The sequence below is a fragment of the Equus przewalskii genome, chromosome X, assembly GCF_037783145.1.
Source record: "Equus przewalskii isolate Varuska chromosome X, EquPr2, whole genome shotgun sequence".
NCBI classification, from domain to species: domain Eukaryota; kingdom Metazoa; phylum Chordata; class Mammalia; order Perissodactyla; family Equidae; genus Equus; species Equus przewalskii.
In genome coordinates this window covers 50,787,217-50,801,985 of record NC_091863.1, presented here as the reverse complement: position 1 = coordinate 50,801,985, position 14,769 = coordinate 50,787,217, and the positions used below count along the sequence as shown (strand labels likewise).

The following is a 14,769-nucleotide window of genomic DNA, read 5'->3' as shown; positions in this document are numbered from 1 at the left end:
TGCCTGGAAAAGATTTAATTTCTCCCTCATATCTGATGGATATTTTTGCTGGATAGAGTATTCTTGGCTGAAGATTTTTATCCTTTAAAGTTTTGAATATGTCACTCCATTCTCTCCTAGCTTGTAAGGTTTCTGTAGAGAAATCTCTTTAAGTTTGATAGGAGTTCCTTTGTAGGTTATTTTCTTCTGTCTTGCTGCTCTGTGTATTCTTTCTTTGTCTTTCATTTTTGCCATTTTTACTACTATGTGCCTTGCAGTAGGTCTTTTTACATTGACAAATCTAGGAGATCTGAAAGCTTCCTCCACACCCATTTCTCCCTCAATCCCTAGATCTGAGAAGTTCTCTTTTATAATTTCCTTAGGCACACTTTCTGCTCCATTTTCCTTTTCCACGTTCTCAGGAATTCCTATGATCCTTAAATTCGTTCTCCTCATTGAATCTTCTATCTCTCTGATACTTTCCTCATTCATTTTAATCCTTAGTTCTCTTTCTTCTTCTGTCTGGAGCCATTCAGCCTGTCTATCTTCGATTATGCTAATTTTCTCCTCTATGGTGTCTACATGGGCATTCAGGGAATCTGTATTCTGTTTCATCTTATCCATCATATTTTTCATCTCTAGTATTTCTGTTTGATTCTTCTTTATAATTTCAATCTCTTTTGTGAAGTAACTCCAGAACTCATTGACTTGTTTCTCTATCTTTCCCTCTACCTCATTGAGTTTTTTGATGATAGCTACTCTGCACTCATTTTCACTTAGTTTACCTATTTGCAAGTCCTCAGGACTTAATTCTGTATTTTTATTGTTTTTCTTCTGGTCTGGAGGTTTTATAAATTGCTGAATGGTAGAGCAGCGGTTTTTGCACATGATGGTTGTATTCGGTTGCAGTTACAGCCTGTTGCCACTAGATGGGGATCGAGAGCTGCGAGTTCTGAGCTCTCTGCCTTTGGGCAAGATGGCAGCACAAAGCGTGGTCGGCAGGGAGGAGGTGAGCTTTTTCTCGTGCGCCGATCTGGATTCTGATCCGCTACCGTTCTGTGGTCTCCCAGGGCCCTGGCATGATGAGGTCCCCGTGCACGGAAGCTTTCCCCTGTCAGTGGGTTTCCACTACACTGGCGGCGGGAGTCCTGGACAATCCCCAGTCATGCGACCCCTCCCCTGCTCATTCCCACACCCTCAGCAGTGACCCCAGTCTCTAGAGGAGGGAGCGAAGTTCTCTCCTACCCCGTTCCAGCTCTTCCGAGGCCAGCTGCAACATCTCCATCCTCTGTGGTTTTGTTTCTGTAGTTCTGTGACAGTCTGGCATTAGGATTATTGGCTGAAATTCAGTTTTTCCAATCCTTTGTTGTAGTTTGGAGGGGAGAGAGCCCCAGGTCAGCTCACCTGCCATTTTGCTCCGCTGGCATTCAAACATTTTTGACCACTGACCAAGAGTAAGAAATAAATTTTCATCACAACCAAACACATACTTACCTATATTTTATCTGTAAAAGTTTCACAAAACAATACTGAGGTAGGTGGTGATTACAGCTATTTGTCAAGTATTTCCAGCTCCCCACCTTCAAGCAAATTGTAGAATTGCACTTTCTTTTACTCTCGTAGTTATTAATGAACAGGTGATATGTGTGGTCAAGGACAGGTTAGCCAAGTGAAATCAGTCATTTCTGGAGAAAAACTTTAAGAGGCAGTGCACAGTTCATAATGTTTTCTTTTCCTTTATGCTCCAATCATAGAAGCACAAAAATGAAGCTTCTGTCACCCCGGGTATCCCAGTGAGGATAATGTAAAGCACAGCCCCCAGGAAAGCTCTAGTAGGCAAACAGTGTGAGTGAGAAGTAAACTTTTCTTCTTTGAAGATACCGAGATTTAGAGTTTGCTTTTTGCCATAGCATAGCCTAGTCTATGCTGACTGATATAAATACCTATCTTTAGTACATGCTGTGCACTCTGATATTTGATGTTGTTATTTTATTTTCTCTTATTTCAATTTTCAATGCTGGTTGCAACCTAGTAAATTGATTTCATAAATTGGTAATGGGTTGCAACTTGAAGTTTGTAAAATACTACACTATGTAGTGTCCACTTGTCCCATAACTGATCCTCTCTCAAAGTTCCTGTAGAGCAATATTAATGACTCCCATCTCTCTACAGGATTGTGGTTATGGAGAAGGTGGAGATGCCTACCTCATAGCCTTGCCTGCCCACAGATAGAAAAGCAGCTGGGGCCACCACAGATGTCAGACTTGTATCACCTGTGCTGTCATCAATCATGTCCTGAAGGTCAATTGCACAGCTACCTCTAATGCTGTCTGTGGGGACTGTGTTTCCAGGTTAGCCCACTGTATGAGGCCAAAGTCTTCTGGGCCTTCCATAGCCCTTGGAGGTCTCTCTCATCCTTACCTCTAAGAGCCTAGCTGAAGTATTCTGTCCATATCATGATAAGTTTAAGTTCTCATGAGGAAGTAGCAGTGTCTTCCCAAGATCCCCCCGTAAAGTGTCTAGTACATGGTCTGCCACAGATGAGTACCTAACAGCTTTTTCATCATGCTGGCATGCTCAGCCCAAGCCCAAGATTCAAGATAAATCTCACTGCAAACCTAAAAGAAATTAGCAAGCAGTTGGTGTCAAAACACTGCTCCCCTCCCTTGTAAGACTATTCCCCCTTTTGGCTATAGGGTATGGTGAACAGGCGAAATTGTGGAGCGCCTGGGACTCTAAGTCAGAAACAGACATAGAGACAGAGAACTTATTAGGGGTGGTGGTAGGTTCTGGCTGTCAGAAGGGCAAGACTTTTACAAGCTACCTATGGTTTCAGGAAGGACCAGTCCAAGTGCATTGTTTGTTTAATCACCTTGCCTTTCCTTATTACTCTGACCAAAGATTCCACCAAAAGACATGCATTGGAGGCCTGCAGGACCAAGGGTGCATTCCATGCATGAAGCAAATCCCCACCTCTGAGGTTCAGTGCGTGTATCCAGTTCTTTTCTGTCCTTTCCTCCCCAACCCAATGGGTAGCAGCAAGATGGGGTAGTAAAGTCTTCCTCTACCCCCTCATAGTCCTTCTTGTAGAGTAGATTGGCAAAGGAATCAGTTAAATTTGAATCCTGGTTTCACAATGTATTGTGTAACTGTGTAACCCTCTGCAAATCATAGAAACTCATTGAACCTCATTTCCTTCATCTGAAAAAATATATAAATCATTGTTCCTCATACATTATGTGATGGTTGTCTAGGTCTGATGAAATACAAGATTTATAAAGCACTTTATAATTTATAACATTTGTACAATTCTGGATGATGATGATGATGATGATGATTATATGAGGTTTATAGGAGTCCCTAGTGCTTGGGACTAGTAAAAGCCTGAATGAAGTAGTAGGATCGAATCTATGCCCATATCACTATCCATTTATCTGTCTGTCTATCTATCATTATCTATCTACATATATGTCTACTTATTCATTTTAAATTATTGATTTTGTTAAATCATGAAATATTTCAAATATGTAGAAATATTTAAAATACAAAAAAAATTATAAATGCTCAGTTAACCTCCAGAATTAATAAATCTTAACATTTTGCATATTTGCTTCAGATTTTTTTAAAAGGAACAAAGATTTCACAGGTTTAATGGAATTCTCTTTTTGCTCCTCTCCCTAGAGGCAACCACTATCACAAAATTGTATGTATCTTGTTGGTAGGCTATGCTACAGTAACAAACACACAAATGTCAGTGACTTAATACAATAAAAGTTTATTTTTCACTATGCAAAGTCCTTCTTCCATATTGTGACTATACCATCTAGACCATGTAGCTTCCAGGTTAAGGGACAGGAGAGGCAATGGAAGAAACATACTACATCTTATCTACTTCAGTCTGCAAGTAAGACACATTACTTCCACTCCCACTATGACTCTGCCATACTCTCCACCTGTGTTTTAATATTTGTATTCTTTTTTGGTGTATGTATATATTTATAGGCAAGATATGTTATTATTTTATGTTTTATATAAATATCAAGGTATATACTCTCTTTCTAAAATTTGCTTTTCCCCTCTGGGTTATTTGTATTGATCCACACAGGTCTTTTATTTTAAGCGATATATTATAGTATTACATCATAGGATTATACCATGACTTATTTATCCTGTGCCATACTGATGAACATCTTAGTTTGTTTCCATTTTCTAGGTTATATAACTAGATGTAACATGGAGAGACCATAGGATATGTGTATCTTCAAATAATTGTACTAATTTATATGGCAGTATATGAGTTCCTCTGCTTTGTTCTTCATACTTTAGCCTGCTCTACAAAGAAGTAAAACCAGGTTAGCAGGCCTAATTGAGGAAGGCTCTAGGTAGAGGCAATGTCCTGAAGAAGTCCAGGCCCAGTGTCAGGGTGATTATTGACTGCCCACACTGACTGACCTCCCCCACTTTCTTGTCTCACAGGTGCCTTCCTGTTGAGCTTAGTGGAGGCAGATGTACCCACGGTTCCCCCTCAGAAGGCCACACTTGTTGCACTGGTGAGCAGTTTCCTCATGGTGTTTACCCTGGCTTTCCTGGGGCTCTTGTTCTTCTACTGCAAGCAGTTCTTTAACAGACATTTCCAGCATGGTAAGAATAGCTGCTTCACGTATTACATGAATCACGAGCAAGGCCCTAATTATCAAAAGAGAGAAATTTTCTGGGGTTGAGAGATAATGGGCCTTCCCTACAGTGCTGAAAAATCCCAGGAGTGGACTATTTGGAGGTGGCAATAGAAAGCACTGGACTTCAGAGATGACCAAGACCAAACCTGCTAGTTTATGGGACCTGGTTCATTAACATACAGGGATTCATAAAGGAACATAACATCACTGGAAAATCCTTGGGAAAGGAATTCTGGAGACCTAGGTTCTAAATTTACCTCTAAATCACTGTGCAACTTTAGACAAGTCATCTAGTTTCTTTGAGCCTCTTTCTCCCTGATCTTTAAAATAAGAGATGGAATTTGGTTTATTGGTTTCTTAGTTCTTTTCCAATTCTTCATTTCTACTGATAGGTATAGATTCTGGAACATATCAGAAACGGAGGAAGGCTGGCTGTATTTGAGATATGACTGTAATAAAAGTAGGTGAGGTCTTAGGCAACTTTTATCAGTATGGTAACATCCAAAATGTGGGTAACTGAGAGCCCAGTGTCCACAGGAGTTGGCAAACCTAGACTTTTTCCCCCAAACAATAATGATACCCAAAGGGGCCTGGCTCAGCCCATAGGTGATGGTCATGTGAAATTCCAGATGGAAGGTCGTATTTAAAATCAGGAGTAACATTGTGATCTGTTTTCAGTAAAACTCCAGCCATTAGTCAAGATGGAACAGAAAGTCCAGGTCACTGAAGGCAAAGATGGAGGAGGTGGGATAGTGGCTTGCCAGGACTGGGCAAGGGGTTATAACTCTAGCCAATTGTACTGAGGCTCAGTGCAACTTCATTGCCATCAAGAGAACTGAGAGCTAGGCAGAGACATCAAAACAGGAACCCAGGCTAATGAATGGAGTTAATTTAATAAGGAAGGGGGAGCATAAAGTACTATATACATGAGTGCTCAGTATTCTTCCTCAGGCCACTGTATACTGGGCCCAAAACAGCATAACTTTTTTTAAACTCTATTTGTGTAGTAAGATCCTTCTTATATAGATCTGCCTTGGTCAGTTTGGCTGTAGGGTGTGCCAGATGATATTCAAAAAGCCTAGAAGATATGTTTTGCCACACCTCTGGCTTGAGGGGAAGTTAATCTAGCATTTTGTCGGCTGCAGGGAGCTGAGGGAACACTGTTGTCCCTTTATGATCCTTCTCAAACTCTACTTCTCTCTCTTCTACACTTTAGTGGCTCCTGAAACGTTGTGGCTCAGGGTAGATCATCCATCTCTGACCTTGAAGGCCAGTTTCTCATATAAGTGCTGTTGCCCATTCCATGGGCATGGGCATGAAATGCGGGCAATGAAGCATTTGGGGCTCAGGGCCCAGACAGAAGATAAGGCAACATCTGAGAGCTGCCTGTTTCCCTCCTCCTGCCTCAGGAGATGAGAAATGAATAACCCTTCTCTGCTCATCCTGTGTCCTCAAGATAATGATTCAGTACCTTTCTCTGGGGATATGAGGGCAGACAGATCCCTCAGGATCTCCATAGGGGAAAGAGAGTTAGACATTTTCTCGTTTTGGGAAGGTGTTTATTAGGAATCACTGACTTACATGCATACTAGGGTTGTATAGGCGAGATTAATATGTGAATTAGATCCAATAAGATGCAACAGAGAGGAATAGGATCTGTGGCAAATTGAAAAGTTCATCCCCTATCTAAAGGGGAATCTACCATTAAGCTCCAGCTGTTTGTTACCATGTGAGAATATTCAGTATTTCAAGATCTTCTGAATTTTCAAGAGAAGCCAAAAATCTGGAATTTTGTATGACATAGTTTTAAGCTCTGGCAATGAGTTCTAACAAAAACCAAAACCACAGCTATGATGTGGAAGTGAAACAAATACACACCCCATAGGCTTTCAGTTTGTAACCTGATGTTGAATCAGACTTATGCATGAAGGACTATTACTTTTCTATCACCATCATAACAAGTCATCACAAATTTAAGGGCTTAAAATGACATCTATTTATTATCCCATCATTTCCATAGGTCAAAAGCTTGGTAGGCTCAGCTGGATTTCTGCTTAGAGTCTCACAAGGCCAAAATCAAGGTGCTGGCAGGGCCACATTATTTTCTTTAAGCTCCAGGGGAGAATCCACTTCCTAGATTATTCAAGAAGATGGAGGAATTCAGTTTCTTTCAATTATAGGGCTAAGGTCCCATTTCCTTGGTGACTGTCAGCTAAGGGCCATTCCTAGTTTCTAGAGACCCCCCACATTCTTTAGCTTATGACATCTTTCCATTTTCAAAGATAGCAATGGTTGGTCAAGTCATTTTCATATCACATCTCTCTGACTCTTCTGCCTTCCTGTTCTGCTTTTAAGGACACATATGATTACATCTGGCCCACTTGGGTAATCCAGAATAATCTTTCTATTTTAAGGTCTATAGTATTAATTAAATCTGCCAAATGACTTTCACCATATAACATACACAGGCATAACACAAGGGAATGAAGATCATCTTGGAGCGTGTCAAAATCCTGCTTCCCACAAAGGGTTTCTCTTTCTCTGGAGAAATTGACTCTTCTCCCTGATCCGCCACCAGGTAGCCTCAATCGGATACCCCAATGTAAGTATGTTTCTCAACTGTGTCACCTCAGCCTGGTGCTAGGTGCTGTGGTCCCTACGGAGTAAAAACAGAGCTCTAGCTCCCAGACCCTTCCCCATCTTGTGCTGAGAATCAGATGCCCCACTGAGAGAAGCCCCTGTCTTTGGGTGACCCAGTGGCTTTCTGCTTCAAGTTGCAGGATGTCTGCTGCAGTTTGAGGCTGACGAGGCAGTGGAGGAGGAATCTCTCTTCTCCGTTAGCACCTGGCCAGAAGACCAGTCCTGAGTCCGCACTGAGTAAAAGCATGTTTGAAACCCAGCCACTCAACCCCAACCTGGATGATGACTGCAACTCGACTCATGACTTCCCCACACAGGAGTCTTTTACCATGGCCTCCTGCACCTCAGAGAGCCACTCCCATTGGGTCCACACTCGCATCAAATGCACAGAGCTGGACCTGCAAAAGTTTTCCAGCTCTGCCTCCTATACTGGAGCTGAGACCTTGGGGGTGGGGGCACAGCTGAAAGCTCTGGAGAGAGTCTGGAGCTCAATGTGCCTTTTGAAGTCCCCAGCCCTTAACTCTACTGAGGAGAGCTGGAAAGGTAGGGCAGAAAGACCAGAAATTGGAGACCACCTCCAAAGAATCCTCCTCTGGAGTACTGTTGTTCAACAGGGCTTGGTGTAGAGGAACAGCAAGCTAGGAGCACTGGCAGATGGAGGGGCAACAGTGGTGTTGCTCATCTTTTGAGCCAGTCAGTCAGACATCACATTTCTGGGCTCACAGTTGTCAACGAACTGGACAAGTTGACATGACACCAGTCTCTCTATTCTGGCCTTTTAAAAGCTCTCTCAGGGCCCCACTGTCTAATAGTCATATTCAGCTATCTCCCCTCAGGTGTACAAGCACCATGGCACAGTGGAAAAATATACAACTCCTAGCATCTGGCAACCCTATATTTCAAATCTACCTCCATTCCTTAATAGCTATGTGAACCTTGTGTAAGTTACTTCACCTCTCTGAGCCTTGGGTCCTCCATCTGTACAAAGTAGAAAGTACTACTCACTTCATAAATTCCCGTGAGAGCTGAACGAAAAGTGTATGTGCAAGTCCCTTTTACAGTGCCTGATGCATTAAAGATGTTTAAACAATGTTAGTTTTTCTTCCCCTCACCCACCTCCAGTCACAATTTACGCATCCCTCCACATCCACTACATTCATCAGATCTTCATAACACCCTATTGTGGTAAGCAGGACAGGGTTTGAAAGCCTCATTTTATAGAGACAGGAACTGAGACACAGAGAGGGAAAGTGATATGCTCAAAGTCATAGAGCAAATCAGTGGACTAAAGCTCAGATTTTGGTGTTCCAATCCAGAGCTTGTCCCATTCTATCAATGTGACTATTCCATAGCCAAGGTTACTTTTTCAAAGGCTCAAGTAGTATGAGGCACTACGAGGCAGGAGGGTGGGTAGATTCCTAACTTGCAACTAACCAACTACCTTTTAGCACCCATTACCATATTATCCAGCTAAGATATTGTCCAAGTTTCCCAATGACTTCTTCCCTACATCCTACCTAAGAAAAGGTGAACAATATGTAGATGAAAGCCAAGACTGCTATCAAACCAGTCAGCCTAGATACCTTAGGTCATCTAGTGCAACTTTCCCTCCAAGTTGTCCAATCCATGCCTGAGTCCCTTTTATAATATCCCCACCAAGTGTTTGTGTTATCCTTGCTGACATACTTGCAGTGTCAGAGAGCTCACTACTGCCCAACAGTTATGACTGGTGAATTCAAGCTCAATGTAAAGAAAAACGTTCTGTCTCCCTGTAATACCCACCCATGGGACCTACCTCTGTTCCTTGGACCACACAGACCTCATCTGCTTCCTTTGCCTTGTGATAGCCCTGAAGATGTCTGAAGATAGCATCTCCTCTCTGGAAAGTATCACTTTAGGTTCCTCTAAAGTATGTGGGGTTTAGAATTGAACCCAGTTTCACGAGGAATGGTCTCACCGGTATAGAATAGGGTAGAACTGTCATCACCCTAGCTGGGTGATATATTTCTGCTATTGTATCCTAAACCATTGACCTAAATCATGTTTTTTGTTTTGAGGATTGGGGAGAGGATGGAGCCAGTGAGATTGTCCCACAGGTTTCTAACTTGCTCTGACCCCTCTCTAGTCTCCTGGGCTCCTGGCAGCCTTACTGAGTTGTTCTCCCTGGACTCTCTTGCCTTGTCCCTACACCACAACAGCAGCAGGAGCCTGGGATGTGGTGTCCACAACAGCCAGTACTCTATGGATGGGGCACATCCTATCCCATCCCACCAGAAGATTGATTCTTCACCATTTTCCCAAGACTGACTTGCAGCATTTTCTACTTTCCTATTCTAGCTAGCCTGGAGAGCCATGGAACTATCAGACAGGTTCCTAGCTCAGCTTGATTATAGAGAAGAGGGGAGGGGATGACAATAAATGAGGTAGAGTTTTACTGCCTGCATCTTTGGCCAAGTAGACCTGAAGAAGGGGCCACTTAGTACTCTATTGATACATCTACCTGGCACTTTAAGGACAAAATCAAACCCTTCTCCCTTTGGCTCTTCTACACCGCCCCCTCCCCAATACACATACACACACGTGCACACACACCCCTACATACATCTTAAGAGATGCCTGACACCTTAATTCCCCACTCATCTCCTAGATTTCTGTGGCTGTGATGGCTCTGGAGCAAGCCCATTTGCCAGGGTCTTACTTCCCACATATAGTTCTCTACCATTCTTTAGTGGGGATTCAATACAGTGTCTTTTTGATCTTTAAAACAGTACTTCCAAAAGCTCCTTTCATTTTTACTTCTCTTCTACTCTTACCTTTTTTCTCCCTTCTTGGTGCCTTGCTTTCTAAGGCCCAAGGCTGAGTCTCTAGATCCACAGGGCCAAATCCAAAGCTCAGAGCTTCTGAGATCTAGTGGGGGACACTGAGGACCTAAGACTCTCATTGAAGCCTGGCCCTAGGGCCATTGGTGGTTTCTTGATTTAGAGAAACACCAACCAGTTTCTGAGCACTCACCATCAGTTTCACAGGCTTCTCAGAATGAAATGGAACTTCTCTCTCCATGGCTAATGGCACAGGGGAGATGAGAACCTCAGGGCTCAGAAGTGGGCATGACGGATTGTTTTTAAGTCTCCTTTATGCCCATAATAGGCCACTTGGGCTGAGGCTCACTGTCTCACAGTGGGTCATATTTGGAAGAAAAAGTGCTCAGATGAGTGAAGCAACTGTGTCCTTTGTTTTGGAGCAATCTACATAGTCCAAAATGTTGGATGTGACTTAATTTGTAAAAACTGTGACTCTGGATAAGGCATAGTTATCCTAGAGTGGGAATGCTGGAATTTACCATATATATGGGTGCTGCACTTACAGTTTCAATGTGTTTTCACAGCCATCATTCATTGGATCTTTACACAGACCCTGAAGTGGGCAAGGCAGGGATTACCATCCCCAGTTTGTAGATGAGAAAATTTGAGGTCCAGACGTGAAAAGTGACTGGACTTAAATTACTCAGTGATATAGGGGTGAATAGCAAGGGTAGGAGTCTCTGTGATACCTTGAAATCTTCATTTGCTGGACAACAGAATTTTGGTTTTCTGGCATATCTGTTCCAGAAAACAACCCTCTTTGGAAGAAAAAAGGATGGAGAGAAAAATAAGGCCCTTATACTTGGATATGAGTGAGATAATGTTGTTGCCCACCATACCAAGCCTATACTCTTCCCTTCCCACCAGCTCCCTGACCCTCACCCTGCAGCCAGCATGGATATACATTTTCTGCCAGGTCTGACCCCAGTGGGAAGCTAAGAGACTTTCTATTCAGCACTGTCTCTCAAGAGGTCAAAAAGTGAGAAGGGCTGCAAGGTCAGACAAGCCTCTTTTTATCTGTCTATCTTGTCTCCTTTTGTCCCTGGAGCATGAAGAGAAAGGATAAAGGCTAGAGCCAGTAGGAATCACCTGGGGAGTTTCAAAAATACTGATGTGTTGTCTTCATCCTTAGATATTTTGACTTAATTGTGCTAGAGTAAAGCCTGGATATAGATTTTTAAAAATATCCCCTGGTGATACTAATGAGTAGCCAGGGTTGATAAGCTTTGCCCTATAGGAAAATGCTCTCTCCTACCAATTGCTTTCCTTATCATGGTTACAAGTAATCTTTTTACTCTGCTAAAAGGCCCTTTTAAAACTTCCTCCAACTGTCTGTTTCTTGCCTCCCCATCTGCAGGCAGAAGCTGAGAGATGAGCCTCTATAGGACTATTGGTCTTCCTTAAGCCATACTTTTTACCTTTTTGGGTTGAAATTGATATTATTCATAATCTGTATCAAATGATCCTCTACAAATAATCCTAAGTACAGGATCAAGTATAAACTTATGGTCAAATACAGATGACTTACAATATGTCAACTTCCTGGGCAAAGTCTACAGGCTGCAAAATCAAGCCACATTCAAACTTACCTTAACAAAAACAATTAAAGGCTTCAAGTTACAGACCAAGGAGGAACGGATGCATTTCTCTTTTACTCCTAAATACAGCTAATAACACTGGGCATTATATATAAAACAAATATGAGAAGGCCCTGAAAGGTGTAGAGAAGAAGGCAGATTACCTAGGGGCTACAGAACCTGAGGAATGATACAGCAGAGTTCCCTGGGTTTTCTTTTTGTCACATATATCTCAGACTAGGTGAGAGAAAAGCCAGCAACACAGAAATGCCAATGAGCACAGACCAATAAAGCCCCCAAGAAAAACCTGCTCTCTCCAGCCAAAATACAAGGAAAGAGGCAAACTAGCAAGATAGAAATCTTCTAGATAATAACTGCCTTACATCATGGAAATAACTGTGGCCCCATCACCATCCCTGTCAATAAAGGCAATGTGGGGAGCCAAGATTTCTACCCTTGCCTTGCTGTAATGAGGTATCCCTCCCCTTCCTGCCAGGGTGGTATCAGAGAAGATCAAATGGGGAACTTGGAACATTTATCACTACCCTAACAGCAAGCATGGTAACAAGCACTCAGTAGAGGCCTAGTGACTGGCTGGAATTCCACCCATACCCAGTGATAATAAGACACTCCTCCCATTACCTGCCAGTGTCAGTGGAGGATGAGAAAGAAGCCAGAGCATTCACTACCATCAAGAAGTAACAAGTCATCTCCCCACCCAGAGATGTCAGTGGAGGCCACATGGGGAGCAGGAAAATGGTGCCACTCCTCCTCCCAGCCAGGGTGGTGTCATCAGAGGCCTATTGAAGAGCTGAAACTTCTCCTTTTCTCAGCAGCAAGGTGGCACCCCTTACCTCTTGGGTGTCAAGGAAGGCTGAGTGGGAGACCTGGATTTCTATTCCCCATCTATCAGTAATGAAAGAGTGACTTTTTTTCTCCCACTGATGTGATTTCAGAGGAAGTCTTCTAAACGGAATATATTTAAAATATCCAGGGCCTCATAATAAAATGCACAAAATGTCTAGATACAATAAAAAAAATCACGTTCATAACAAGAACCAGGAAAATTTCAACTTAAATGAGAAAAGACAACTGATGTCAATGAGATGACATAGATGTTGGCATTATCTCACAAGATTTTAAAGCAGCCATTATAAAAATGGTTTAATGAGCAGTTATGAACTTGCTGAAACAAATGAAAAAATAAAAAGTCTCATCAAAGAAATAGAAGAGCCAAATAAAACTCTTAGCGCTGAAAAATACAATACCTGTAATAACTCAATAGATGGACTCCAGAGCACAATGGAGAAGACAGGGAAGATCAGTGAACTTGAAAATACAGCAATATTAATTATCCAATTTCAACAATAGAGAAAAAAGTGAACTGAAAAAATAACCAGATGTCAGCAATGAACATTTTGGAATTTGTGGAATTTGAAATTAAAAAACACGATATCATGGGGCCAGCCCAGTGGCGCAGCAGTTAAGTTTATGAACTCTGCTTTGGCGGTCCAGGGTTTGCAGGTTCAGATCCTGGGTGCAGACCTATGCACTGCTTGTCAAGCCATGCTATGGCAGGCATCCCACATATAAAGTAGAGGAAGATGGGCATAGGTGTTAGCTCAGGGCCAGTCTTCCTCAGCAAAAAGGGGAGGATTGGTGGCAGATGTTAGCTCAGGGTTAATCTTCCTCAAAAAAAAATATGATATAATTTATATTAGCATTCCCCAAAAGGAAATACATAAGATAAATCTAAGAGAATAAGTACAAAATCTATATGAGGAAAACTATGAAACTCTGATAAAAGAAATCAAAGAACAACTAAATAAATGGAGAGATATTCCATGTTCATGGATAGGAAAATTCAATATTGCCAAGATGTCAGTTCTTCCCAATTTGATCTATCGATTTAATGCAATCCCATTCAAAATCCCAGCAAGTTATGCTGTGGATATTAACAACTTGATTCTACAGTTTATATAGAGAGGTAAAAGACCCAGAATAACCAACACAACATTGAAGAAGAAGAACGTTGGAGGACTGACACTACCTGACTTCAACACTTAACATAAAGCTACAGTAAACAAGACAGTGTGGTATTGGTGAAAGAACAGACAAATAGATCAGTGGCACAGAATAGAGAGTCCAGAAACAGACTCACATAAATATAGCCGACTGATCTTTGACAAGGGAGCAAAGGCAACACAATGGAGCAAAGAGAGTTCTTCTAACAAATGGTTCTGGAACAACAGGACATCCACATGCAAAAAAATAAATCTATACACACACCTCACACCCTTCACAAAAATAAATTAAAAATGGATCACAAGTGAAAATGTAAAATGCAAAACTATCAAACTCTTACAAGATAACATAGGAGAAAATCTAGATAACTTTGGGTTTGGCAATTACATTTCTTTTACTGTGGTAACACTGGTTTATAACATTATATAGATTTCAAGCGTACATCGTTATAATTCAACTTCTGTATACACTACACATGGTGTGTGTTTATGTGGTATATCTCTCTGCCGTGTATGTTTATATAGTATATACTTTCATGGTACATGCTTGTGTGGCATGTGCTTATGTTGTATATGTTGGGCAGAGGGAGTTACAGACTTTCCTCATTTCCTTGTTTTTCTAGACCTTTTCTTCCAACCTCCATCTGCCCCCTCCCAAAAAATAAATGTGCCAAGGGGCAAACAATAATTGTCACATCCTGGGCTAGGATCTAGGGTCCCTCAAGGCCAGTGAACTCAGCATTTTCCCTGTTGTGCAGATTCCCCTCTCTCAGGTTACACCATCCTGATTGAGAAACCTCACAGTAGCTGCCCATGCAGCAAGGGAGTGTGTGTTGTTAGGGAAGGGGTTTCTGTCTAGTGTCAGGAATTGGGCTTGATTGTCTGTCTGCTCCAGGGGAGGCTATGTTGTTTCTACATCTAATCTGGATGAGGGAAGGGGTCAGGAAGCTCACCCCAATGCTTCAGTTACAGCTCTGGCCTGCCCCAGTGCTCTCCAATTGGAGGAGCTCTG

General features: G+C 42.1%; 1 protein-coding gene across 1 annotated transcript in view; it reads left to right on the top strand.

Annotated features, from left to right (window-relative positions):
- Positions 1–7,815, top strand: part of EDA2R (ectodysplasin A2 receptor) — a 92,782-nt gene extending 84,967 nt beyond the window's left edge. The window contains 7 exon segments of the mRNA XM_070603362.1: positions 2,152–2,330; positions 2,881–2,966; positions 4,456–4,618; positions 7,199–7,257; positions 7,430–7,488; positions 7,490–7,741; positions 7,744–7,815. Coding sequence (XP_070459463.1) covers positions 2,152–2,330; positions 2,881–2,966; positions 4,456–4,618; positions 7,199–7,257; positions 7,430–7,488; positions 7,490–7,741; positions 7,744–7,815 — 870 coding nt within the window.
- Positions 7,816–14,769: the final 6,954 nt, after the last annotated feature.